The sequence below is a fragment of the Sander vitreus genome, chromosome 5, assembly GCF_031162955.1.
Source record: "Sander vitreus isolate 19-12246 chromosome 5, sanVit1, whole genome shotgun sequence".
NCBI classification, from domain to species: Eukaryota; Metazoa; Chordata; class Actinopteri; order Perciformes; family Percidae; genus Sander; species Sander vitreus.
The window spans coordinates 22,710,556-22,735,337 of NC_135859.1; the positions used below are offsets into that span (position 1 = coordinate 22,710,556).

Sequence of the window (24,782 nt, forward strand, 5' to 3'; positions counted from 1 at the left end):
TCTCTCTCTCTCTCTCTCTCTCTCTCTCTCTCTCTCTCTCTCTCTCTCTCTCTCTCTCTCTCTCTCGCTGCACAGCTGCTGTTAGGTTGAAGAGGTCTCAGTTATTAGATTCAAGACCAAACGGTTGTGTTTTTTTTGTGTTGACATAACTTAATTCCATCCCCACTACTTGTAATAATGTCTGTACCAATGAATGAGAATTGCCACTGCTCCTAGCTCCTCCCACGGCCTGGATGATGCTTAAACAAAGTTGACTTAAAAACATGTCAATAACAACAATCTGAAAACCTCAGTAATAACAAGAACGTGCTAAACGATTTTAAATGTGCAATATTTGAACACAATATTATCCTGAAGAATGAACGAATACTTTAAAAAAAAGTGTCATTCACCAAAAGGGTAGTCCAAAGAAATGTATAGGCAACTCTAATAAACTCTATTCATTCACTTTGGCAAACAAAGGCTACAAAGTGATTGAGAATATAACTATATAAATGCAAAAGGTCAATGACAATATTATAACAAAATACAGACTTAAAGCATGGGTGTTTGAAACATCTGGGTAAAATAAATAAAATGGGAGTTATACATAGGCCTACACAAGCAAGAAAAAAACAGGAAACAATCGAACGTAGCACTAAAGCCATAATGTATCAAACATAGTATATAAGATAAGGTAAAACTTTATTTATGTCGAGGGAAATTGCTGTGCAGCAGTTTCAATAAAGTGGGAAGAGGGAACATATAAAGAGCCAAAATATAAAAAGTCTAAGATAACAAATACAAGTATAAGTTTAGTCAAACACTTGTGTAAACATGTACTGATGTCCACATGTAGGTAGGCCTATCTATCATGTTGAACAGACATATTAAAGCACTTAAAATAAATATCAACTTGACTTTAATATTTTAATACAATATAATTAATTTATTATGTTACGGGTAGAGTGGAAACTACCCTTGCAATCATCATCACCACCACTTCCACCTCCATCATCATCATCATCATGGTCACCGTCACCATTTATGTAATTATTTCCTAATCTTGTTGCAAAGATGGTAAAAAGTGCTATACGGTAAAAATTCAGTTTTTTTTTTTTACATTTGTTGTTTGTTCATGATGAAAGCTCATAAAATAGTTAATGGGATTTTTTCCCAGTTAACATAAATAAACTGATTTCTTAAGTACTAAACTATAATGTCAAAGTATGCTGCTGCATGTGTAAAATCAACAGTGGTGAAAACAAGATAATAGAATGCTGGTTTCTGATTGGTCACTTGTGAGACTGCCCCCTCGTAATTGCGGAAGTGGAAGTTGTCGAAGTTCACCCTCATCCTGCTGTCTCTGACAATTGTGTCGCTCTTGTAGCCACTGTGCTGTGAATGTTCAGAAAGAGAGATTAATTAATTCACAGGGATGTCTTTGTCATTCGAGGGAAGAGTCGTGCTTGTCACCGGCGCTGGAGGAGGTAACTAAATCGCCGTTCAAACATAACTGAACGTTGACTAGACTGCCATTGCTGTTAACTATAACTGTGCTCTGTGGTTTTGTAACGTTAGCCACGAACGCAAACCTGCCATTTGCGGAGATTTAGTATTAAGTATGTGAGCCAGATTATAAAGACAGCTGGTGCATGCGTGTTTATTTCTGTTGTATTAGCTGCCCAGCAGTTAAAATCGACATCTTGCTAACTGCTAACACTGGCGAAAAAAGTAAAGATAAACAATTTTAGACCAGTGTCCCTACCTTTATCATATGCATTTGTACTCATTTATAGCTTGTACTGCATTTCTTTGACTATCAACATAGGCTACATATTTAATCTTTTTGTGAGGAACACAGGGAGCAAAGTACATGCAACGCAATGTCAGTGCAAGTGTGTGAAAGGGCACATGCAGTAACAACAGCGCAGCAGTGATTGTTGACGGGGGTGTTTTATTCTGTAACAATATGCTTTGTCATTCTTTCCACAGGTCTTGGCAGAGAATATGCACTAGCTTTTGCTGAAAGAGGAGCCTCAGTTGTAGGTAAATAAAGGATCCTCATTTAAAGCCTCTTATACCTCTTTTTAGAACAGGTATTGTGGGTCATATACTGTGGAACCACGCATTGATCCTATGTATTTGCCTGCTAAAAGTGATAATGTTTTCTTTCTTTTTTTGCCATCTTGTCCATGTGCTTGTTGGCATTTGGTCCAGCAAAATGTTTTCCTTGAGTTTTTAGGGACTGGACATCACTTTCATGTGTCATTAATCAAATTCCTTTTATTTTTTATTTTAGCAATCTCATTAATTTCTTTAACCATAAGTTGCTATAGCACTTGCTACTGACTTCATACCGTATACAGAAAAGCAGCAGCAGTGATCTTACTGTATGTGACATGAAAGCATGAGTAAAAATCTGCAGATTCTTGCACCTGCATGGCTCAATGCCAGAGATTACTGTATGTGTAGAGGCGTCCTGGTTTTGATTTCAGTTGGGGTGCACTGCCCCGATACACCAGACTTCTATTAGCACAGATAGTGATCCTAAGTGAGTATCAGCCTTGACACGACCGGTCCACGTGTAAATAAAGTGTCTCAAAGTAAATACAATGTCATTATGACAATACACTGTTTCTGTTGCCAGTTGCATTCATTCAGTCACAGTGGGCGGCAGACTTAGTTTTTAGTGTCACAGCAATCCCTGGTCTCATGTTCATTGACTTTAAAAAAAAATCCAGCGAATTTCACACTGTGAGTTATACAGATTAAAAAGAGAGGTAGGGGAAAAGAGCACTGGTATCAAATTGGTAGGTATCAGCAGAGATACCCTGAGTTAAAAACATTATCAAGAGAGAAAACGTTGAACTGGTGCATCATTAGATTTAAGTGATTTAGGAGATGAATTATACCTCAAAATGAGTCATGTAATAAAAAATGTGCATTGCATGACTGTCACAGTAGTTATGTTACTTTTTAGACTACACAGTGACATATGTTGGCATAAACATTTGCCTTCCCCCAAAATAATAGCTTTCCCTGCTGCCTGGACTGAACTTGCCCTAGAACTCTGACAAGGAATCAGCTTAGCTACACATTTCTCCTAACCTAATCACTCCTGGAGAATTGCAGAACTCACCCCATTATTGATAATCTTTTTCTTCTTGTTGCAATAAAGTGAATGACCTTGGGGCTGACACTAAAGGGGGTGGAAAGAGTTCTGCAGCTGCTGATAACGTGGTGGAGGAGATAAGAGCGAAGGGAGGCAAGGCCGTGGCAAACTATGGTGAGAAGTTTGGACTTGTCTTAAATCATCTTTTCTCTTCTCTCACACATCATTATCTCAATCTGTTTTTGTCTCTTGCTTACCTTGTAGTATTAGCCTTTGTAATGGTAAACTCAAAAACAACACTGATTTATGTCAGTCTGCTTAGCTCATTCAGGGTTTTCCCTAGATTTTTTTTTAGACAAAGGTGCAAAGGCTGGACATTTTGCGTGGCATGCATGGCATACACAGAGTTTTTATAAAGACATTTCTTTTGGGCATTTTAGCCTTTTTAATAGACAAGACAGCTGTAGACAGGAAAGGGGAGAGAGAGAGAGAGGGGGAAGACATGCAGCAAATGGCCGCAGGTCGGACCCGAACCCTGAGCCGCTGCGTCGAGGACTGAGCCCCTGCTCATGGGCGCCCGCTCCACCAGGTTTGCCACCCAGGCGCCCAAGCTCTACGAAATTAACATGATGTGAGGGATTGTGTTTTTTTGCCAAGAACACATCGACATCCCATCAGGCTTGTTCATGAGCCAGCTATGGCTGTTTCCATTCACATAGGGGATGTGAAGTGAAACACATTGAACATGCCAACGCACATTTAATGGCATCACCCAGATGTGCCGATCACCGAGACGAGGAAAAAACAAACCGAAGCCCGACTCCTTATCACCCACATTTGGCTTGTGGCGGGTGCTAATCTCTGCCCTGTGACAAACACACATTTGTTTGCCTTTCACAATTCACAGTTCATCGCTTGCTTAATGTGTTATTCCCTCAATGCCTCCACACCAGTGCCACTCGTAACGTGTGCACGCTTGGTACTAGCGCATCAAAGCAGTTGCTGATAAAAGTCAAAATAGTTGTGGCGGGAAAAAAAAGCGTTTTTGTCAGACTTTTTAACCATGGCGGCGGTAAATAAGACAAAGGCGTCCCACCTTTGAGTTAGATAGGCAGGGAAAACCCTACTCACTGATTAAGCTGTTAGCCAGTGTTGAAGACAACTTTCTCTAGTACATTATAAAACTTTCTTATAAGCCTCTCTCTCGTCAGTTATATTATTGTGACATCAACTCTGTACATCATTTCTATCTATAAACCTAAATGCAACCAGTAACAATGCAGCCTACAATAAGATCTATAACTTAAGCCAAACAAACAAAAACAACACAGAGATACAGTCTCCAGAGATGCAAAATAATTTAAGATTCATCACTTGTCCAATCAAACATGTCATCAAACACGTCAAACATTTTTCATGACGTTTTCTGTTATGCACGTACAGATTCTGTAGAAGATGGAGAAAAGTTGATCCAATCAGCACTGGATGCATTTGGAAGAATAGGTGAGTATTGTCTTTGTATGGCATCAGAGTTGATACTTGATGCTAGTATTACATCATTATTTTATCTCAATTAAATGATTATTTGTAATGTTGTTTCTGCTATTTTAACCTAAATCTGGTGAATTACCTTTTCGTCCAGATGTTGTTGTAAACAATGCCGGGTAAGTGATTTCATGTCTAATCCCATAACTTGTTTTTAGATTGACTATTTGATTGTAGTTACAATATTAATGTGGGCCACTATAATCATGTTAAAGAGAACCTTATGTTTTGTCACAAAGACCGAAAAGACTTAAACCCATTCCTGCTATTCTTTTTCAAGGATCCTTCGTGACCGATCATTTGCGAGGACAAGTGATTTGGACTGGGGTAATTACATTATTTCGGATCTTTACATCCACTTTATTCTCATTAACTCATACCGATATGGTGTAATCCCATATCATCACATTATTTCCTTTTGTTTGGCCGACTCATAATCGATCGATGCCACTATGCTATAGGTAGAAGAATGCATTTGCTTTAACTTGAGTTTATTGTCTATGTACAGTATGTTAATAAAAACAGATTATCTGTGTGGGAGTTTAGAAATTGGCTGTATCTGGATCTGATCCACAATGTTTTAATGTGAAATAACAGACGTGTGTAATGAGTGTTGTGTATTAATGTTTAGTGCGTCATTCCTCTTACTCTCCATTTCAGACCTGATTCAAAGAGTTCACTTGAGGGGCTCTTTCTTGGTGACTCGAGCTGCTTGGAACCACATGAAAAACCAAAAGTTTGGCAGGTAAGGAGCCCCGCTTCTAACAACTATTGGTGGATAAAGGCTGTGCTCCTATTACGTGGGTAGCCTTTTTAATAGACAGGACAGCTGTAGACAGGAAAGGGGAGAGAGAGAGAGGGGGAAGACATGCAGCAAATGGCCGCAGGTCGGACCCGAACCCTGAGCCGCTGCGTCGAGGACCGAGCCCCTGCACATGGGCGCCCGCTCCACCAGGTGCGCCACCCAGGCGCCCAAGCTCTACGAAATTAACATGATGTGAGGGATTGTGTTTTTTTGCCAAGAATTTTATTTTAGATCCAACAAAGTTACAGTATCCTCAGCAGACAGTCCACTGCTGGACTGTAATCAAGAGGATGTCAGCATGGCACAATCTACTGTTTGGTAAGACCTGATTCAGACGTCAGCTAAAGTACCAAAGATACTCAAAATGTTTTTTACGTGCCCCACTTTAAGCGGGCTCTTGAGGATATGCACTTGAGGCAATGAGTAATATAAGGCATGTCTGCCATCACATTATTGCACATTAATATTATTATTAGTAGTAGTAATTTTGACTCTAGTCACTTGATACCCCTTAATGTATCTAGCTCCGTTGGTTTTATGGTGTGCAATGACATTTTTGATTTGAATATGTAAATCACCAAAGAATGAAGGAGATTACTTAATTTAGTTATGCAGCACTGCAGGTTAATCTCTGAACAATTTGAGTACTATTTAAATCGATGACTCCACAACAAACCGCAAAGATCTCTGTGCAGGCTCATCTTATTCTAAGTAGTACAGCATAAAAATTCCAATATCCACCAGTCTGAAGATGTAGAGTAGAAGGTGTTTTGACACTCAGCCTAGATTCTTCACCTCTGGAGAAGCCTTTTGAATACACTGAAGCATTCAGTGGATAATTAGTACTGACTTGAAGCAGTGAGGATGTATGCAGATATGTATTGATCATTTTTTAAGGTAAATCAATTGCTTATGGAAGACACTTTGACCTGCCAAACACAGGTGCAACTAATAACATTAACAATGGACATTAACATTCTGGATCTGAACTGAAAACCTTTGTTTTTCCTGCTATGACATGTAAAAATGTGTGCTCTGAAAAAGGCCTTTTGAGGTTTGCATGTTTTGAATAATAATTTGCAGAAGAAGGTCACACAACCAGCTTTGTTTCAATGTTACTCCAGGTAACAGATGCCCTTGACAAGTGTGTGTTACTGAGTGGAGTAGAAAACAGTTGCAAATAATGCAGTTGGTTTTATATCAAGCTTATATTCTCAAGTATTCATGATAATTTCAGAATTATGTGTATTGTTTTCTAATGTCCTATGGGTTTGGAATTCAATCTTTGTGTGCAGTGAACCTAAGCAAACGGTAATTGTGTATTTAAAGGTAATACCACAACAGAAAGAAATGGAAAGTAGAAAGGTTCATGGCAAGACTCTCAGACACAATGAGATTACTAGCAAAATTGTATGTGCAAGACTGTGTCTGCTTTACATATATGCATTTATTTCTGCATGTAGCCTGCACTCACAGTTGTTCAAGTAATATCTTCAAGTAAATTAACTGTGTGCAGTTCTGTATCTGCAATAAAGCAGTCTGGCGTTACATGTGTGTGAATGGGCTAGCATTACATGACTAGATGCCGACATATGCATACTCCTGTGTGTTTATGATGCATAAAAAGTGTGTACCACTTTGTGAGATTATGTGTGCGAGACGTCTTTGTCTCCCGTTACTTCTTTCCTCTGGTTGTCTGTGGATAGAATCATCATGACGGCTTCAGCCGCAGGCATCTATGGTAACTTCGGCCAGGCCAACTACAGCGCTGCCAAGCTGGGCATGCTGGGGCTGGCAAACACTTTGGCCATCGAGGGACGCAAGTACAACATCCACTGCAACACTATTGCTCCTGTTGCTGGGTCACGCCTCACAGAGACTGTCATGCCCCCAGGTAAGCAGAGAAATTAAACAACCTACATGATTACATGCAATTTTTTTTTTTTCACACTCGCATATGCAATCCTTTTTTTGGACAGGCCAAAATAGACAAATGGCTTTTAACCACAGCTTTTTCTTTTTTAGAGCAGCTGCATAATGTAATGTTGATTTACAAAATTTGAGGCAACAGCACTCCCGTTTGACATGCAAATTTGTCATCTAATATTCAAGAACTGTGGTTTTTCACCGTGGTTTTTCCAACAGCCATGATGAAATCATGCACCCTGTAAGTGCTTTAAAAGTTTTAATGCGTCAGCCCTGGATTTAAACAGGCAGCTCTGGCCTTCTTATTTTACTGGAGGTGTTAGCTGTGCTTCCAAATACTACATACAAAGTATAAGTAAGTATGCTAATGAAACATTTATATTTTAATGAAAAAAAAAGACCTATATAAGACAGAAGGTAATGCAGCATTGGATACCCACAGTGAACATATAGCTCTGAATAGCTCGTAACATGGGATACTTTTTGTCGATATGAACATCATGTCAAACAAAAACTAAAATAACAACCTTCAAAATGACAACTAGTTAGAGACTTAAAAAAAAAATGATTGAAAGAAAATGATTTTTAGCACTCTGCTCATGAGCCCATAAAAGATGGGGAATGTTTTTCTAACCCATCAAACCCAGTGTCTGTAAATGTCTACACATCACAAGCATGTTGTGCATGCTCTGTGACTGCAGCTCTGTTGACAGGGGTATTAAGTGACAAATTAGGAAATGGCTTTGCTGCCCTGCTGTGCTGGTCTACAGTAGCATCTGTCACACTGCGTTGTGCCAACTGTCGCAGGATGGTCTCACCTTAGTAAATGACTTTGTCCATATGTTGGCTTTCACTGACTCAGGCTTTTCTTAAAAAAAAAAAAAAAAAAAACTAAACATTGCAGGGTGCAGTAAAACAGAACTGCCTGTTCTTTTACCACCATGTTTTGTTGATTGAAGGGTGCAGATATTTTCCGCACACATATGGTGTCTGGTATTAAATCTTTAATGGTTCATACAGGGAATTTAAAGCCTGTGCTATATTTGCTTGACTTGTTTGTGACATGTTTAGGACTCTGTTTCATAACATAATAAAATACCCAGTCCCTTTTAGACATCATTTTAAACAGATTTCCACCTGGACCTGAAGTTCGGTTTCCTGCTCCAGTATCAGTGCATGTGTTGTGCTGTGTGTCCAGGACAAATTCTTGATGCTTGTTTAATAACTCAGTCCATATTCAATTCAATTTTATTTATAGTATCAAATCATAACAAGAGTTATCTCAAGACACTTTACAGATAGAGTAGGTCTAGACCACACTCTGTAATATACAAAGACCCAACAATTCTAGTAATTCCCTTATACTTGTGGTATTTTAACAATACACTAACTACCAAACTGAGACACTGAAGCAGAAGCACCCCTTTGCTGTTTAGGACAATTTATAACAGATGTGCAATAAAAAGAAGCTCTGCTTTATTATATTTGTATATGTTTTGTTTTATTCAGACCTTGTGGCATCTCTGAAGCCTGAGTATGTTGCTCCCATGGTCCTCTGGCTCTGTCATGAACAATGCCAAGAAAGTGGAGCACTGTTTGAGGTATACCAAAAAAAAACACACTTCTCTTCAATAAGATGAGTATGATATCACTCCCACTGTACTGTCTGTAGCTTTGTATCTATTTTTTTTTTTGTCTTTTGCCATTGAGAACAGTAATGTACCATTGACATATGTGATCTTCATAAATAGACAATATATATGTATATCTGTGTGTTTGCTCATGTTTCATCTCCTTTCAGGTCGGTGCAGGCTGGATTGGTAAATGTGAGTACTGTGTGTATTTTTCCTGAGGAAATGTCTGTATGCATCTATGATATTCATTAGCCCTTGGTTCACCACTAGTCTGTATGTGTGATTTTCACTAAGCAGCGACCTCTTTCTTTGTGTGTGTCCATGTGTGCAGTGCGCTGGGAGCGCTCCCAGGGCTGCATTGTGAGACAGAAGAACCAACCCATGACTCCTGAGGCTGTCCGGGACCAGTGGGACAAAATCTGTGATTTCACAGATGCCACCAAGCCTACTAGCATACAAGGTCAGCAATGAACCTACAAAAACACATGTATTGGTGCGTGTGCGTACAATGTGTCCATACTGTATATGAACCCTTACACTTGCATGTGCATTCACACACACTTACATAAGGGCCATACGGTAGATGCCAAGATTTTCATGTGGTCAAGTGTTCTATATGAGAATGTAAACCACACCATTTAAGAACGCCTGTAATTCCTTTTGTTTTGGTTTTGAATTGTCATTGAGTTGGTTAAGGCCTTTTTTACACAGCTTTTTATTCAAGTCCAAATCTGAGTTGTATCATGCCCTCCCTCATCACCCTGCTGGTCTGCTTTCACACTTGTTTGACTCATTCTTTGTTTAGTCAGAATGATTCAGATTGCCGATCGCTGCATAGCTACACTGAATCTAATCAAAGCCATTAATGATTAGATTATTACCAATGAAGTAAGCATGCTCATTGTACAGTTTGCTCTTTGGCCTTGTGTGGGTTAACTCTGTGTTAAATCAGGTTGGCTTAGTCACTGAGCTCCTTAAAGTCCCTTCTTACAGTTTTTTACAATGACTTTGCTACTAATTTCAGAACCTTGACGTCATTTTTCAAAACTCTAGACACAAAACTCAAAACGATCATCACTTGTAACACAGGCTGTCCAATGTTCAAAACATTGCATTGTGCATTCATATCTTTAAATAAATCTTGCACTTGCACAATCATTGGTTCAAAAAACTAATTTATTGTGAAATACCATTGAAACGTTACTTTAGATAACCCACACACAAGCTACCCATAGTTTCACTGGGTCATCGTTCGTATAATCATTAAATATTGTAGTACAAAATAGGTGATACATGTTTCATTATGGTACTAGATATAAAGACTTCCCTGTAAAAGTACTGCAGTAGTAGAGCGAATACTACAGACAAACCTGAAATGTATTGATGAAAAACAATACAGTACGATCACAACATAGGTTTATTTGAATCAAAGCAAAATAATTAGCTACAAAATAAAAAAGAAAAGACAGTACTGTAAAACATCAAATGCAGTGTTCCCCAACTTGCTTGTACTGTAAAAAGCAAAACAAAGAAGTGATTACTGTACTTGTACATATTCATCAACTCCGTCTTGTGGATTTGGCCGCAGGTTCTCATCTACATTGCAATTAGCCAAACATCTTGGAAAAAACCTTCGGGCATGGCGAAAAATGTGGTACGAGTATGTGTGTGTGTATGTGTGTATATATGTGTGTATGTATATATGTATATATATGTATATATATATATATATATACACAAAGTATATATCTCAATCATCAGTAACGTGTTGGCAGAATTGGACAAGCAATTCCAAGGGCCTACATGCATACAGTGCAGTACTGTCAATACTGTAAATAGTCTCAAAGATGGTACATGGGACCATAGAAACAGTGTCTGATAAACAGTAGTACATTACAGTAAAGAATGATGATGAAATATTACATCCATAGATAATGTAGTCTAATTGGTTCATGCTCCACACTAATTGGTGACAATGAATCTCGTTATCTTGAAACTTTCATGATCTAAACATGGAATATTGTTTGTCTGTTTCCATACAACTATGCATTAAGAGTAATGCAACAGTTACTTATCATTTTGAGTAGTTGTATCGATTGATGGTTAAATAAAGATTATTATTAATAATAGACAACATGAACTCAGTTTTCAGCCAAGTGAGCCCTTTTTACTATCAGCTCATCTGTATTTACTGAGAGTTTGGTAACATAGAGCCAGGACAAGATGGTGTTAGAGATCAAGCGAATGAGGCGGAGGAAAGAAGTGAGGGTGAACACATTGTTGAGTATGAACAAGCCTAGTGTTGTTTCCCGAAAGGTCTCATTAAGACGGTGGCAAATGTTGATTATTATTTCTCTCCGCCTCCTCCATCCATCTCCATTCTCTGAGAGGAACATTGGAAGAAAGGGCGGCGGTGTTAACATTAACTGAACGAGGGTGGCAGTCCCACAGGGCGCTAGCTGGCCTCATTAGCATGACTTTGTAGTGCCTCCTCATTTGTAGCTTATTAAAGAGACTTGTTGCTGCCTCTGTTCTGTAACTGCCTGCCACTGAGTGACGGTAATTAATGGCTGTGGTCTTCCCAGTCTCACTCTGTTTCTGGTCCTCGGTTGTCTCAGCTGTCTTCCTTTTTTATGTTGACTGATTCTGAATAGGTTATAATAGCTTGTGTTACCTGGGTGGATATGTTTGTATTATATTCTTAGGCAAACTGAGAACACACCGTGTGGACTCAAAGTCTTAAGTATGTAAACGACTAACGTTAGAATAGAAAACTCGTCATGTTTATTCTTAACACGCGTGGATCTTGCATCCATCCATTTTAAAGCTGCCCCTGGATCTGTATGCATTAGATTGAAATTCCTGTCGTGTGTTAACATCTCCCTGGAAGTCTATTTAACTTTACTTCGATCAATTTAACTTGATATTTAAAAGATTCTGGAGCTGTTGAAGCAAAAAAACACAACCCTTAAGCTCATTCTTGCAAAAGTGCAGGTTTAATGATAGTTATCTGTGTGATAACCTTTAAAGATAAACTGCATACATGAAAAATTGTCAGATATGAGGGACTCTAAACGCCACAAAATAGAAATGTTGATATAATCATGATTTTACTTGAAAGTATCAACGTTATTGATAAATCATCAATGTCTCTTTGTGTGATTGCAATTTAATCTTGACAATAAAGAGTTGTAACATACTAAAGTATAAATAAAATAAAAACTGGTAGCCTATCCAAATTTAGTTAAAATAAAATGTTTGCGTTTCTTTAGCTCTAGATAAACTAATATGCAGCTGCAGTAGAAAAAGGGATGTACAGTATGTCAATTATCAGAGCTAATCATGATTTCAACTCTATCCATACTGCCTATATTTTAAAATGAGAGTGCCTTGTAACTTATCAAATAAATCCTCCAACAGTTGTTGAGGAACGAAGTTAGATAGATGAGAATTAACGGGATAATGTTAGTCTGGATATGAAGAATGGTTGCTGAGGTAAAGTCAGCTGATGGGTGGATTGTCAACAGGCTTGTTTACAGAGGTAAAAGCTATTTGCAATAATATACAAGTATCTATATCAGAGATTCACATCCCTAAGCTGTAATGTGGCACTGAGGACAAATTATTTTATTTATCACTCCATCTTCCTGTGTTTCGGTGTCTCGTTCTGGTGTACTTCTACTCATCTGTCGCCTCTCACCTTTGTGTAGAGTCTCTGCAGTCCGTTGTGGATGTGCTGTCTCGAGTAGAGTCGGAGGAAGAAGTCAGTGCCAATCCAGCAGCTGCTGCAGCCACTGCTTCAGGGATCAATCCTGTAAGTAGAGCCACTGCTTTTATTTCTTTGAAAGGGTATCTGCAGGTCTTACAAAATAATTTAATGAATCATTTTTATGTAGTTAAGCAGTCCATTCATTCTACTTATTATCCATTCGGTTCATTACTTGGGTCCAGGTTACATTAATGTGATTAATTCTATCATTAGGAATTGTTATGTACTGTAAAAATATCGTCCCTACTGGTTTTCCATCATGTTTCCATACTTTGGCCGGTATAATTGCAAAAGAGTTATTAGATTTCATTCTATGGGATAATGTCTTTAGTTTAACAGAATGAGTATCGACTGAGTGTCAGACTGGGATACGCAAAGAAAGGAATTCCTATTTACAGTAAACAATATTTTGACCTGAGTATAATTTGCCTACCCCTGCCCCTTTTATACTACACTGTTTTTCTGTCTCACTTAGTGCATCTTACTTATCCCCTTCACCTGTCCTCCTGGTCCTTTTGCCATTCGCCTTTATTCCTTCAGTATTTTCTAGTCTCTGAAGTTATTTTCACCCATTTTTCTTTCCACTTCATTTGCTTACACTCCATCATTCCTCCTACGAGAATAACGGTTGGTTGATGATAACTTATGAAAGCGCGGAGCTGTATAATCTCAGACCGTTTCAAACATGGCAAATCATGATTTTTTTTTTTAATACCACCACACTGTACTTAGTCAGGGACGATATTAACCTTCTCTGCTAAGCTCCTACAACATACATAAGTACTTTGATGTCTAGTGCATCACCGTTTCATATTTACAGCAGACAGGTGTCAACTCAGATTAGCTTTTAAAAGGCGATGTACAAAAGACATCGAGGGGACAATATTGCAGTGACAGCTCCCTGGATGGGTGCTCCTTCACGTCACTGTCTTCCCTATCATTGAATCACAGAATATGAACTGGTTACAGCTCACACATGGCTGAGTTGCTTGAATAAAACATTGAGCCACATGTATAATTGTATCACATGAAATAATTATCCACAGAAAAATGCTTACAATTAATTAGTTGTAGCATGAAATCATGAGACTATGTCCACATCTGTTATTCTGAAGTGTGTTGTCACCACATTATAAAAGTCACGGTTGATTAATCATCAGAATCAGCACAGTTTAATGAATGAAAGTTTATTCAGGATTAATGCTTCGATTGGTGCAGTATGGAGGTTGCTGGTGCAACATGTATCGGTTAGCTTCTCAGCATCAGGCAACAATGGCGTAAAAATGTTACTGGACTGGTATCAAAATTATGCACAGTGGGGTCCTAGTGGCCTAGTGGTTACGATGCACACCATATAACAATAATGTCAACGGTTTGCTTCCAGCTGGGGAACTTTTCTCTCCCCATCTTTCCTGTCTATTTCAACTTTGTATCAAACACTGTTTGAGTTGTCCTGCTGCAGTAAACGGGTCTCTTTTCTAACAGTGGATCATTCTTTCAAGGCTGGTTTCTTTGTTATACTAGTCATGTAGTACTTAAATCCTTTTTGTGCAACACACTTATTGTCATACATAATGCGGTGCTCTCTGATCCTCTCTGTGTGTGTGTGTGTGTGTGTGTGTGTGTGTGTGTGTGTGTGTGTGTGTGTGTGTGTGTGTGTGTGTGTGTGTGTGTGTGTGTGTAGTTCTACTCACATCTGGTGTGCATGTGTGTCTTTGTCCTTGTCATTGTATTGTGCACGTATTGCTTAAATTATGCCACACTGTGCTACTGCTGTGCTTATATTTATTTCATGTCGTGCAAAGTATCACATTAGCTCTACCGAGGATGGCATTGCTCTGTACACTCACACATGCTCGTGTGTCATGCAGTTGTATTCTCTTTGTGGAATGTTTATAAGCAAGTCCATTTTTTAAAATAATTTATGTAGTATAGGTTTAAATTTGGCAGTTTTTATATTACTTGATTAGTAGTCATGTAAATAATGTATATTTGCCCACCTTACATAAGATTACTAGACTTTGCTGTACGTCAAATAAAAAAAAAAAACAAGACATCTTCCGGTAACACAAATACAAAGTAGGGCTGAAATTATTAGTCAATTAATTGATTAGTCAATCAACATAAAATTAATCGACTATTTTGATAATTGATCAATTATTTATGTCATATTTTAAGCAATAAATACCTGAAATGCCTTAGTTCCATTTGTGTGAAGATGTGCCGCTTTTCTCTGTTTTTATGTAATAAAAATGAATACCTTTTGGGTTTGGGGCTATTGGATGGACATAACAAGCAATGGGAAGATGTGACCTTTAGCTTTAGGAAATTGTGATCGACAGTTTTCACCATTGTGACATTGCATAGACCAGTTGCGTAGTCCAGTGACCTGGAAGGAACTATGTAACCCTGTGCTTATGTATGGAAAACGGAGACAATGTTCTAAGATAGTTACTTTTAGTTGCAGTTTAGTTAGCTGTGCTAAATTTATGAGGAGTTGTTTATTACCAGAGGAAACTTGCAGAAAATATAATTGAAGGCTAACTGAATACCTGTAAATAAAATATAAAAAATCAACACATTACTGTTTAGTATTTTTAATCTCCTGGCTATGACCCTGTTATAATGCTTCAACACATCTTATGATAAAAAAAAAATATATAAAAAAAGACCAAAAGAAATAAGGAAGACATCAAAGACAAATGAACATCCTTATTAAATTGATTGTAGAAATGAGTGTTAAGAATTAAAAAGATGGTATTTATTTCATAATGAGTTTGGTATATGCCAGTTTCTCCAGATCCCAAAGGAGCCGTTGTGGAAATTTCATCAGTTTTAATCTTGAAGTATCAGAAGGCTCTGCCAGAGGATCTCAGGCTGGAATTAATAAGGGTTTTAAAACATTTACAATACAACTAAAGGCTCCACCTTCCTGAGCTTTAAAAGGCATTTGTGACTTTATGTCATTAACACTTGATTACAGCGACACTCTGTTCAGCTCATCTTCAGGCTGCTCGTTAACAGAAATGCAAGCACAAATCGAACATTGCTCCATTTCTGGCCTCCCTGCCCTGGCCACCAATCAAGTTCAGGATCCGTTTTAAAATTGTGCTGATCACTTACAAAGCTCTGCCGGGTCCGGCCCAGGGTACCTTTTTTGAACTGCTGATTCCTCTTAACTATGAAATCCCACAGGTGCTCATACTAACTACTGCTGGTGATCCCAGATTAAATCAGGCAGTCGTGCCAACTCTTTTTGCTGCTTTTTAGATTTTTGCTTTTATTTGCTTTCCTTATATCTGTCTATTCTATCTTATTTTTTTCTATGACCCTCACAATATATTCAGTTTACACACTTAAAAATGCTGAATTGTTTTATTTTAATTGTTTTTTTTGTTTTTTTTTAATTGCTTTTACGGTTTTTGTTGTCTCCTAACAAGTTTAAATACATGCTATTTAGGCACTGCTGTGCTTTGAGCTAAATGCTAAAGTTTGCATGCAGACATCTTAGTTTAGCATGTCAAGGGATGAACAAAGTCAAATCCATTCAGCAGATATTGAGATATATAAGTAAAAACCTTAACCTACTGGCGGCGCTAGAGGAATAGTCAGGGGATCGCCAAATTCAGCAAGCATCATCCTTCTGTCCTGATGATGATGAATGAAACAACATTTCATGACAATCCATCTTAATAGTTGTTGAGATATTTTAGTCTGGACCAAAGTGGTGGACCAACTGACAGACCAACTGGCATTGCCATCCCTAGAGCACTCTATAACTGTTTAGAAAGTTGCCCTATAAACATGAATGAATATGTTCCACCTCTATGGTATGGTAAGATTGATTAATTTGCTCTGACTGTATGTGCAGTGTTTATTAAAGCATTTGTATTCAGGGATTGAGCTGGGGGAGCTAATCTACCATGGTGTGAACTCTATTACTTTTCTGCAAACCCTGCAAATTGCATAAACATTTTCCTCGGTCTAAATTACAGGATACCTTTTTATTTTCTGCCCTAAATATCTTGTTATGTCGAAAAGCTGACAAAGTCAACTCTCCTCTCTCCTCTCAGACTGAGGCAGTGGGACAAAAACTACCACCGAGCACGTTCACCTTCACCCACACCCAGTGTATTCTCTATGCATTGGGGGTCGGCATGTCCACCAAGGACCCAGACCATCTGAGGTGTGTATCTGTGTATGTTTTATGCTAATGACTGTAACTGCCCTATGGAATCCGAAAAAGCCAACCTGTGTGAAATTGAACTGAAAGAAATGATAACTTTCAGTAACTCTTAACATTTTTATATAGGTTCCTGTATGAAGGCCATGAAGACTTCAGCTGTCTCCCCACCTTTGGGGTCATTACCTCCCAGGCAGCCATGATGGATGGTGGGCTGAGCTCAATCCCTGGACTCAACATAGATTTTACACAGGTCAGACGACATCCATGTCTGTATGTATGTACACGTCTGCATTTGTGTGAGAGAATGTGTTTGACGTTGTGTGCTCATGTGCATATTTGTATCCATATGGTATATTTCACACAGTCTTGCACACATTACTCATGCTAATGAGGCTTTTAGGTATGATTATATATCACAGCTCTTCTAATGTTGTGTGTCAGGTATTGCATGGAGAGCAGTATCTGGAGCTTTACAAACCTTTACCAACCTCAGGTATTTCCTTCTTTGCTATTAAACATTCAATGTATTGTCTATTAGCAAGATAGATTTTTGTATTATAATAAGTGCAATAAATGCCATTTTAGAGCCTCTACCTGGATTCATGTTACTGTACGTAACATGTCGTATAACTGGGAGCAGCCTGAGTGTAATAGATGATTCTCTAGGTCTTTGCAAAGCCATTTCCAATTCCAAACTAAGAAAAAGACTACACTGTATGTAACAGCGTGGCCCCAGTTTGTGCCTCTCATGAATTATCATTACAGTGAAGTTACAGAGCTAAGCTTTTGTGTTCTAAAAGATAAATCCCTGAAGATTAATCAAACCAGAAGGTCATTTAACAACACATTACTGCTTTTTTTTGCAGATGTAACCATCTATACTGAACATTGTCTGCAAATTGTGACTCTGTTTTCTAATTTCAAACAAAGATGGTGGCCAGAAATGACATACCTCCTTGTTTGATTTGTACAAATTGAACCACATTTAAAACTAGTATATTACCTCCCATTGTTTTATATTTTCACACACAATGGCACCTTTTTATATTTTTTATTGTGTTATACTGATAAGGACTGCAGCTAACATTTGATTGAGATAATGAATCTGAAGATTAATCGATAATGCAAAACATAGTTGTTTAGTCTTTAAGGCATCAAATAATGTCTTATTTTCACACATTATAAGGTAATGTCTTGAATTAACTGTTTTTATTTGACCAAAAATGTTCAGTTAACTATAATGTAAGATGAAGAGAAATGGCAAAACCTCACAATAGAGAAGCTGGAAGCACCAAATGTTTGGCATTTTTGGTTGAAGATTTACTAATTTACTGCTATTATCAAAATAGTCAATGTATTGAATTGACTAATTGTTTCAGCTCTAGAACAAATCAATCAAGGAGATGAGTGTTAAATAATGTTAGATGGACTTTTCAAACAGTCCATTAACTCTGGGACTCGAACATAAAGAGAATGCATGTGCATAGTCATGTCATGAAGTACAGAGCTAGTTTAGTAATATTAAGTACTTACAGGACTAAAGAACAATTAAATGACTTTAGAACGATACTAAAGTAGAATGTAAATGTGTAAAATACCTTTTCAGGTACACTTACCTCTGAGTGCACCATAGCAGACGTGTTGGACAAAGGATCTGGAGCAGTCATCCTCTTGGACGGTGAGTTTCTTTTCCCTCCAGGGTGCACAACTTTTATCATATAGTGTATTTATTCCACATTCATTTGTTTTCATCACTTTAATGTGTCTTTTTCTGAAAGTTGCCTCTCAGAATTAATGAAAGTTAATTTCTAGTCTGTGTCTGCAGGGATTGAAATAATGGACTCGGCTCATATGTTTCTGTTTGACAATTCCATAGAGATGGATGATATTAGAACCACTCTGATCTATAATTAATCCGCCTTAAAACAAATAACATGGGACCACAGGTTCCCTGAGGATTCACATACGGATGTAATTTCTTTATACACACTAAACCAGTCAGCTCCTGTTATCCTCCTCCAGTTATTTCTGGGTGAGACAACACATCACAGTAACGTCCTGCAGGAACAGCTTTGTTTGTCTTCGTGCCTGGTTGTATTTTGAATTGACCTAATGAAATTAAGCAGCCAGTACGTTGACAGGAGTCTGGATTTGATTCCTTCTGACAGCTGCTAATTGTCCCTTCACATTCAGCTTCCCTGCTCTAATTTTACTATAAATGTTATCAGGAAAGGTGGCTGAAGCAGGCGTTCTCCTCACTGTGTTTATTGTTGTATGTAATGTCATGATATGTGGAATTGTGTTGAGTGCCATTCAAAGTGATTGCCAGGCAAGGGATACTAACTAACTGATTTAGTTACTTTTGCCCCTCCGTAGTCAACTTGCACTGCACAATGGTGAGTTTAGCATTCTGAAACATGACGAGACATTGGCTTAAAGCTCATTAATATCAAATAGTAAAGTAAAGGAGATTCTCCTGTATTTAAAACTGTAACATGAACTGTAGTAGTTTCTCTGTCTCTTATATAATAAGTATATAATTAATTATATTATATATATTATATTATAATTACGTAATCGTAACGTAAGTATAAGTACTGAATCATGTTTAATATTTCCTTTTTTACTACTCAATACTTCTACTCAACTACATTTCAGAGACATTATATAGTGTGCTGCATGAGTAATTTTACTTCTGAAGCGTTAGGTGTTTTTTTTTCCTAATAATACCCTTGTACTTATGTAGAAGTTTGTATGCAGGACTTTAACTTGTGATGTACTATTATTTTAGTGTGATATTGCTACTTTTACATAAATAAAGAATACTTCTTTTACCTTGAATACAGTTTGAATGCCACATTCGTGCTGCTTTACAGTGAACACCTACAGCGGCGACGAGCTGATCTGCTACAGCCAGTTTTCAGTGTTTGTGGTCGGAGCCGGAGGGTTTGGAGGGAAAAGAACTTCGGAGAAAGCCAAAGTACGTATTCCGTGTTTGAGTTACAAAATAAGACATCGGGAGTTATTGCTGCCTCATATTTGATTTGTTTTTTTTCCTTCAGGCTCCCCTGCCTCCACCTAAACGGGCACCAGATGCGGTGGTGATTGATTCCACCACAAGAGACCAAGTGAGTGTGTCTGTGTGGGTTTAGCTGCAGAATAAATCAGCTGCATTGATGATATGTGGGTGAAAATTGGACATATTGTTTTGTGCCTCTGAAATAACCTTTAATAACGTTTTAGACAAGTGTTGGAAAAAAAATAAATAAAATAAGAACAGACTGTATGATGCAGCAGAAAATAAAAAAAGGAAGGCGGATAAAAAAAACGAAATCCCTTGAGCAATTTAATATGACTGCAACTGTATCACTTCAAAGACATTCTTATTTTAGGTATCTCTTATGTTGCCTTCATGATAATTTAATTTCATCCCACATCTGTGTATGAAAAGTTCAGGGGTTTATGAATTAGATATAGACCTAAACAATATCCGTTTCCCCTACGGTTACAGGCAGCCTTGTACAGGTTGAGTGGAGACTGGAATCCTCTTCATATAGACCCCAGCTTTGCTGCCATGGGAGGTGAGAGTCTGTAGCTCCATTGTGGCTTGTTGTTTTCTTTTCTTCTCTTCTTTTTGTCCGTTAAGATCATTTTTTTGGGGCATTTTAGGCCTTTATTTTGACAGGACAGCTGAAGACATGAAAGGGGAGAGAGAGGGGGGAACGACATGCAGCAAAGGGCCGCAGGTCGGAGTCGAAGCTGCGGCCACTGCGTCGAAGAGTAAACCTCTATACATGGGCGCGCGCTCTACCGACTGAGCTACCCGAGCGCCCAATGGGTGTTGTTTTCCATCATAAATGCCTTTTTAATTTATTTAGGTCAAGACTAAATCTTTCCCTGGGATTTTAGGTCAAGTGATGTGTTTTGATCTCATTTATACTTAAACATGCTATACTTATAAATGCTCTTTGACCAGGCTTCAAGGCTCCCATCCTGCATGGCTTGTGCTCATTTGGCTTTGCGGCGAGACATGTGCTCAAGCAGTATGCTGACAACGACCCTTCCAGATTCAAGGCCATCAAGGTAAGCATTGCCTATGATTTAAACCTGGTCATATATCGTATGGGTCATTGGGCCTCATGCAATAATCAGTATAACGGGTTTGTTCTTCAGGGGCACGTTTGAGATAATTTGTTGATTCATTTGGGGAATTTCTTTGTCAATAGAAACTATTAGGCTTAAAGCTATAGTGCGTAGTTTCTGTCACCCCCATGAGGAATTCAAAGTAATGACAACAACACTGTTGGCGCGTCCACATGATACAATCCGTGATCGAGCACGCCCCCCCCCCTCTCTTCCATGTAGTTGCTAGTAGCCAAGGAGGATATGGAGGATTAAAAAAACATGATGGACTCTTCAGAAGAGGTAATTATCTTCACTCGAGTGTCTGCGCGCAAAAGTCCCCAGACAACACACTCTTCTGAACATAGCCATACTGAGAAATACAGATGGAGTTGTGTGGAGCTAATAGTCTTAATTAGCTTTGTAGCAACTCATTTGGCAATGGCTTGAATGTAACGGACATTCATTAATATCAGAAAGTTACGCACTAAAGCTTTAAATACTTGATAAATAATTTAGCATTTATCAAGTCTGGTTAAATGGTATAAAATCATTTTATAAACGGATCCATCGACTCCACCGCCATCTCTTAATCCTGTCTCTCTTTCTTAGGTTCGCTTTGCAAAGCCGGTGATGCCAGGTCAGTCACTTCAGACTGAGATGTGGAAGGAAGGCAACAGAATTCACATCCAGTGCAAAGTCAGTGTTTTGTGTGGATTATAATCCTCATAACAGATTTGTGGATCAACGAGTCTGACCTCATCATTTCAGTGCTGCTCTTTTGTGAATGTTTTGCATGCGTCGTTCTGATCCATGCTCTGCTCTTGTGTCCAGGTGAAGGAGACTGATGCTGTTGTGCTAACTGGGGCCTATGTGGATTTACATGGCACATCAGAGGCTTCTCCAGAAAATCTCATTCAAGTACGTCAGTCTGAAAATGTTCAATTCAAACAACATTCTTTCTTTTCCTTTTTATAAAATGCCTTCATTGTATCTCCTTTTCTTGTAGTTCTGTCGATAATTGATCCAAAGTTAAGTTTTACTTTTGTCAGATCTGTGACATCAACATAGATCTCCAAATAGGTTTCTTTTCTTTCTACCTTTGTGCAGGGAGGGGGCCTTCAGAGTGAGCTGGTATTTGCAGAGATCGGCCATCGTATTAAAGACACGGGCTCAGAGTTAGTGAAGAAGGTGAATGCTGTGTTCGGCTGGGAGATCACCAAAGCCGGCAAGAACCCCGCTGCACAGTGGAGTAAGTATACTGACTGCTATACAAACGCATTAAACACACCACTAGTTCATTGTGCATTGTGGGAAAATAAATTCTGTTTAGATCATTCTTGTCTAACAAAAGGGAATTCTTTTTGCATTAAGGCAGCATAAAAAACATCCACACCGTAAAATTATAAAGACATTAAAAGTGCCGGTACTATGCATGTTATACAGAATATAATAAAAGGTTCATGTGATAAAAGCAAGAAACACTGCAGTAGTAAGAAAAAGGATAAGATGAAATGCTCAGGTGTGTGGGGAGCCAAGAGGCAGTTGAGCTGAGAGAATATATTATGTATATTTTGTGTGGGATAAATTAAAAACATGAACCTGTTGCACCTAACGTTTGGAAACCTGTATCTCTGGCAGGAGGGAAGGATGTTTAATTCTGGCCCAGATTTGCTAAACTGGATTTAGCTTTCTGTGTGTATCTGTGTGCGCTGTAAAGTTAATATAACCCAGACTGACATTTTGCTAATAAGCTATCAAATAAACAATTCAGACTTGGACAACATCGGCGTAAAAGACAGAATAACTCACACGATTGAGTTATGAAAGCAAAGCCAACCAGCCCAGCGAAAGTTTGTCAAATGTTTCGGATTTATCTCCCCCTCCCCCCGCCCTCCCCCCCCAGCCATTGATTTGAAGAACGGCAGCGGCTCCTTGCACAGAGGCCCTTACAATGGGAAGGCGGATGTGACCTTCACCGTGTCAGATGAAGACTTCATGGAGGTGGTGCAGGGGAAACTCAACCCTCAGAAGGTAAACAAATGAGTAGTCAGACCTATTCAGTCAGAAGTAATCAAATTTAACAAAAGGGTTATTTACATTCTGTGAATGGGCCTTGTTTTTTTTCCCTTCATGTGAAAGCCTGATTTATACAGTCACAGCGTATCACAGTAACGCCTGCTTTACATTGATGCTCACAAAGGGAGCATTTAATAAAGTGTAGCAAAATGCTTTTTGTTTTGGGGGCGAAAATGTAGCCTCATATTTTAAATCCCATCTTTTTCCGATGTTAAAATCCCATTTTGTACAGCAATTAAAGCAAAAGTGCCTTTTGAAGAGCCTTTCAATCTGTAATGACTTCTCTTTTAATCTCATGTCAGAAAAGAAGGAAATAAAATGATCCATCAAACCAAGTTCAGAAAGCACTCAGCACGGGTAATCAATCGACGCTACTTCTTATGTCTGTAGCATCTCATCTGTACAGAATTTATATGCTTCCTGGGGCGCTTGATATTGATCTGAGGCTAGTGTGTGTGTGTGTGTGTGTGTGTGTGTGCGCGCGCGCTCTCTCTTTACAAAGAGCGTCAACAGGCTGCGGTGCTGAAGCTCCCTCAGGCAGGGTGTTCTTCCAGCCTCGCCTACGATGAAAGGAGCAGCTGGTGAAAGATAAGTTGGTAGAGTTAAAAAAAAGGACGCAGCAAACTGTCACCCAGGGTCGTCCTATCCGCCGTCCACCGACGATTCTAGCCGAGGGACGCGGCACACATCAACAGTCGAGCTCAGCCAATAAGGAGACTTTTCTGCTGCACCTCTCAGCTCTGAACCTTATGAAAATGAATATTATTTCAATGTTCTGCTGCCAGAGCATCAATGGTCACATACAGAGGCTTGCAAAAGTATTCATACCCCTTGAACTTTTCCACATTTTGTCACGTTACAACCACAAACGTAAATGTAATTTATTGGGATTGTATGTGCTAGACCAACACAAAGTGGTGCATAATTGTGAAGTGGAACAAAATTGATACATGGTTTTCCATTTTTTTTTTTAACAAATAAAAAAAAACAAAAAAAACTGATAAGTGTGGCGTGAAAAGTATTCATACTTTGTAGAACCACCTTTCGCTGCAATTACAGCTGCAAGTCTTTTGGGGTATGTCTCTACCAGCTTTGCACATCTAGAGGTTGAAATCTTTGCCTATTCTTCTTTGCAAAATAGCTCAAGCTCAGTCAGATTGGATGGAAAGCGTCTGTACAGCAATTTTCAAGTCTTGCCAGAGATTCTCAATTGGATTTAGGTCTGGACTTTGACTGAGCCATTCTAACACATGAATATGCTTTGATCTAAACCATTCCATTGTAGCTCTGGCTGTATGTTTAGGGTTGTTGTCCTGCTGTAAGGTGCACCTCTGCCCCAGTCTCAAGCCTTTTGCAGACTCTAACAGGTTTTTCTTCTAAGATTGCCCTGTATTTGGCTCTATCCATCTTCCCATCAACTCTGACCAGCTTCCCTGTCCCTGGTGAGCATGATGCTGCCACCACCATGTTTCACGGTGGGGATGGTGTGTTCACGGTGATGTGCAGTGTTAGTTTTCCGCCAACATAGCGTTTTGCATTTAGGCCCAAAACTTCAATTTTGGTCTCATCTGACTTGTGGTAAACTGCAAACGGGACTTCTTATGGCTTTGTTTCAACAATGG

The 24,782-nt window shown here is 38.7% G+C and overlaps 1 protein-coding gene across 1 annotated transcript in view; it reads left to right on the top strand.

The window, feature by feature from the left end:
• Window positions 1-1,299: 1,299 nt before the first annotated feature.
• Window positions 1,300-24,782, top strand: part of hsd17b4 (hydroxysteroid (17-beta) dehydrogenase 4) — a 25,152-nt gene continuing 1,669 nt past the window's right edge. Inside the window, exons 1-24 of the mRNA XM_078251043.1 lie at window positions 1,300-1,469; window positions 1,975-2,028; window positions 3,161-3,268; window positions 4,538-4,597; window positions 4,737-4,758; window positions 4,920-4,966; window positions 5,300-5,384; window positions 7,151-7,338; window positions 8,880-8,971; window positions 9,172-9,196; window positions 9,336-9,464; window positions 12,715-12,818; window positions 16,847-16,959; window positions 17,086-17,209; window positions 17,401-17,452; window positions 18,566-18,637; window positions 19,836-19,939; window positions 20,022-20,087; window positions 20,471-20,540; window positions 20,936-21,042; window positions 21,694-21,780; window positions 21,916-22,002; window positions 22,192-22,333; window positions 22,988-23,115. Of these exons, the coding sequence (XP_078107169.1) occupies window positions 1,418-1,469; window positions 1,975-2,028; window positions 3,161-3,268; window positions 4,538-4,597; window positions 4,737-4,758; window positions 4,920-4,966; window positions 5,300-5,384; window positions 7,151-7,338; window positions 8,880-8,971; window positions 9,172-9,196; window positions 9,336-9,464; window positions 12,715-12,818; window positions 16,847-16,959; window positions 17,086-17,209; window positions 17,401-17,452; window positions 18,566-18,637; window positions 19,836-19,939; window positions 20,022-20,087; window positions 20,471-20,540; window positions 20,936-21,042; window positions 21,694-21,780; window positions 21,916-22,002; window positions 22,192-22,333; window positions 22,988-23,115 (2,118 nt within the window). The 5' untranslated portion in view covers window positions 1,300-1,417. The remainder of the gene's footprint in view (window positions 1,470-1,974; window positions 2,029-3,160; window positions 3,269-4,537; window positions 4,598-4,736; window positions 4,759-4,919; window positions 4,967-5,299; window positions 5,385-7,150; window positions 7,339-8,879; window positions 8,972-9,171; window positions 9,197-9,335; window positions 9,465-12,714; window positions 12,819-16,846; window positions 16,960-17,085; window positions 17,210-17,400; window positions 17,453-18,565; window positions 18,638-19,835; window positions 19,940-20,021; window positions 20,088-20,470; window positions 20,541-20,935; window positions 21,043-21,693; window positions 21,781-21,915; window positions 22,003-22,191; window positions 22,334-22,987; window positions 23,116-24,782) is intronic.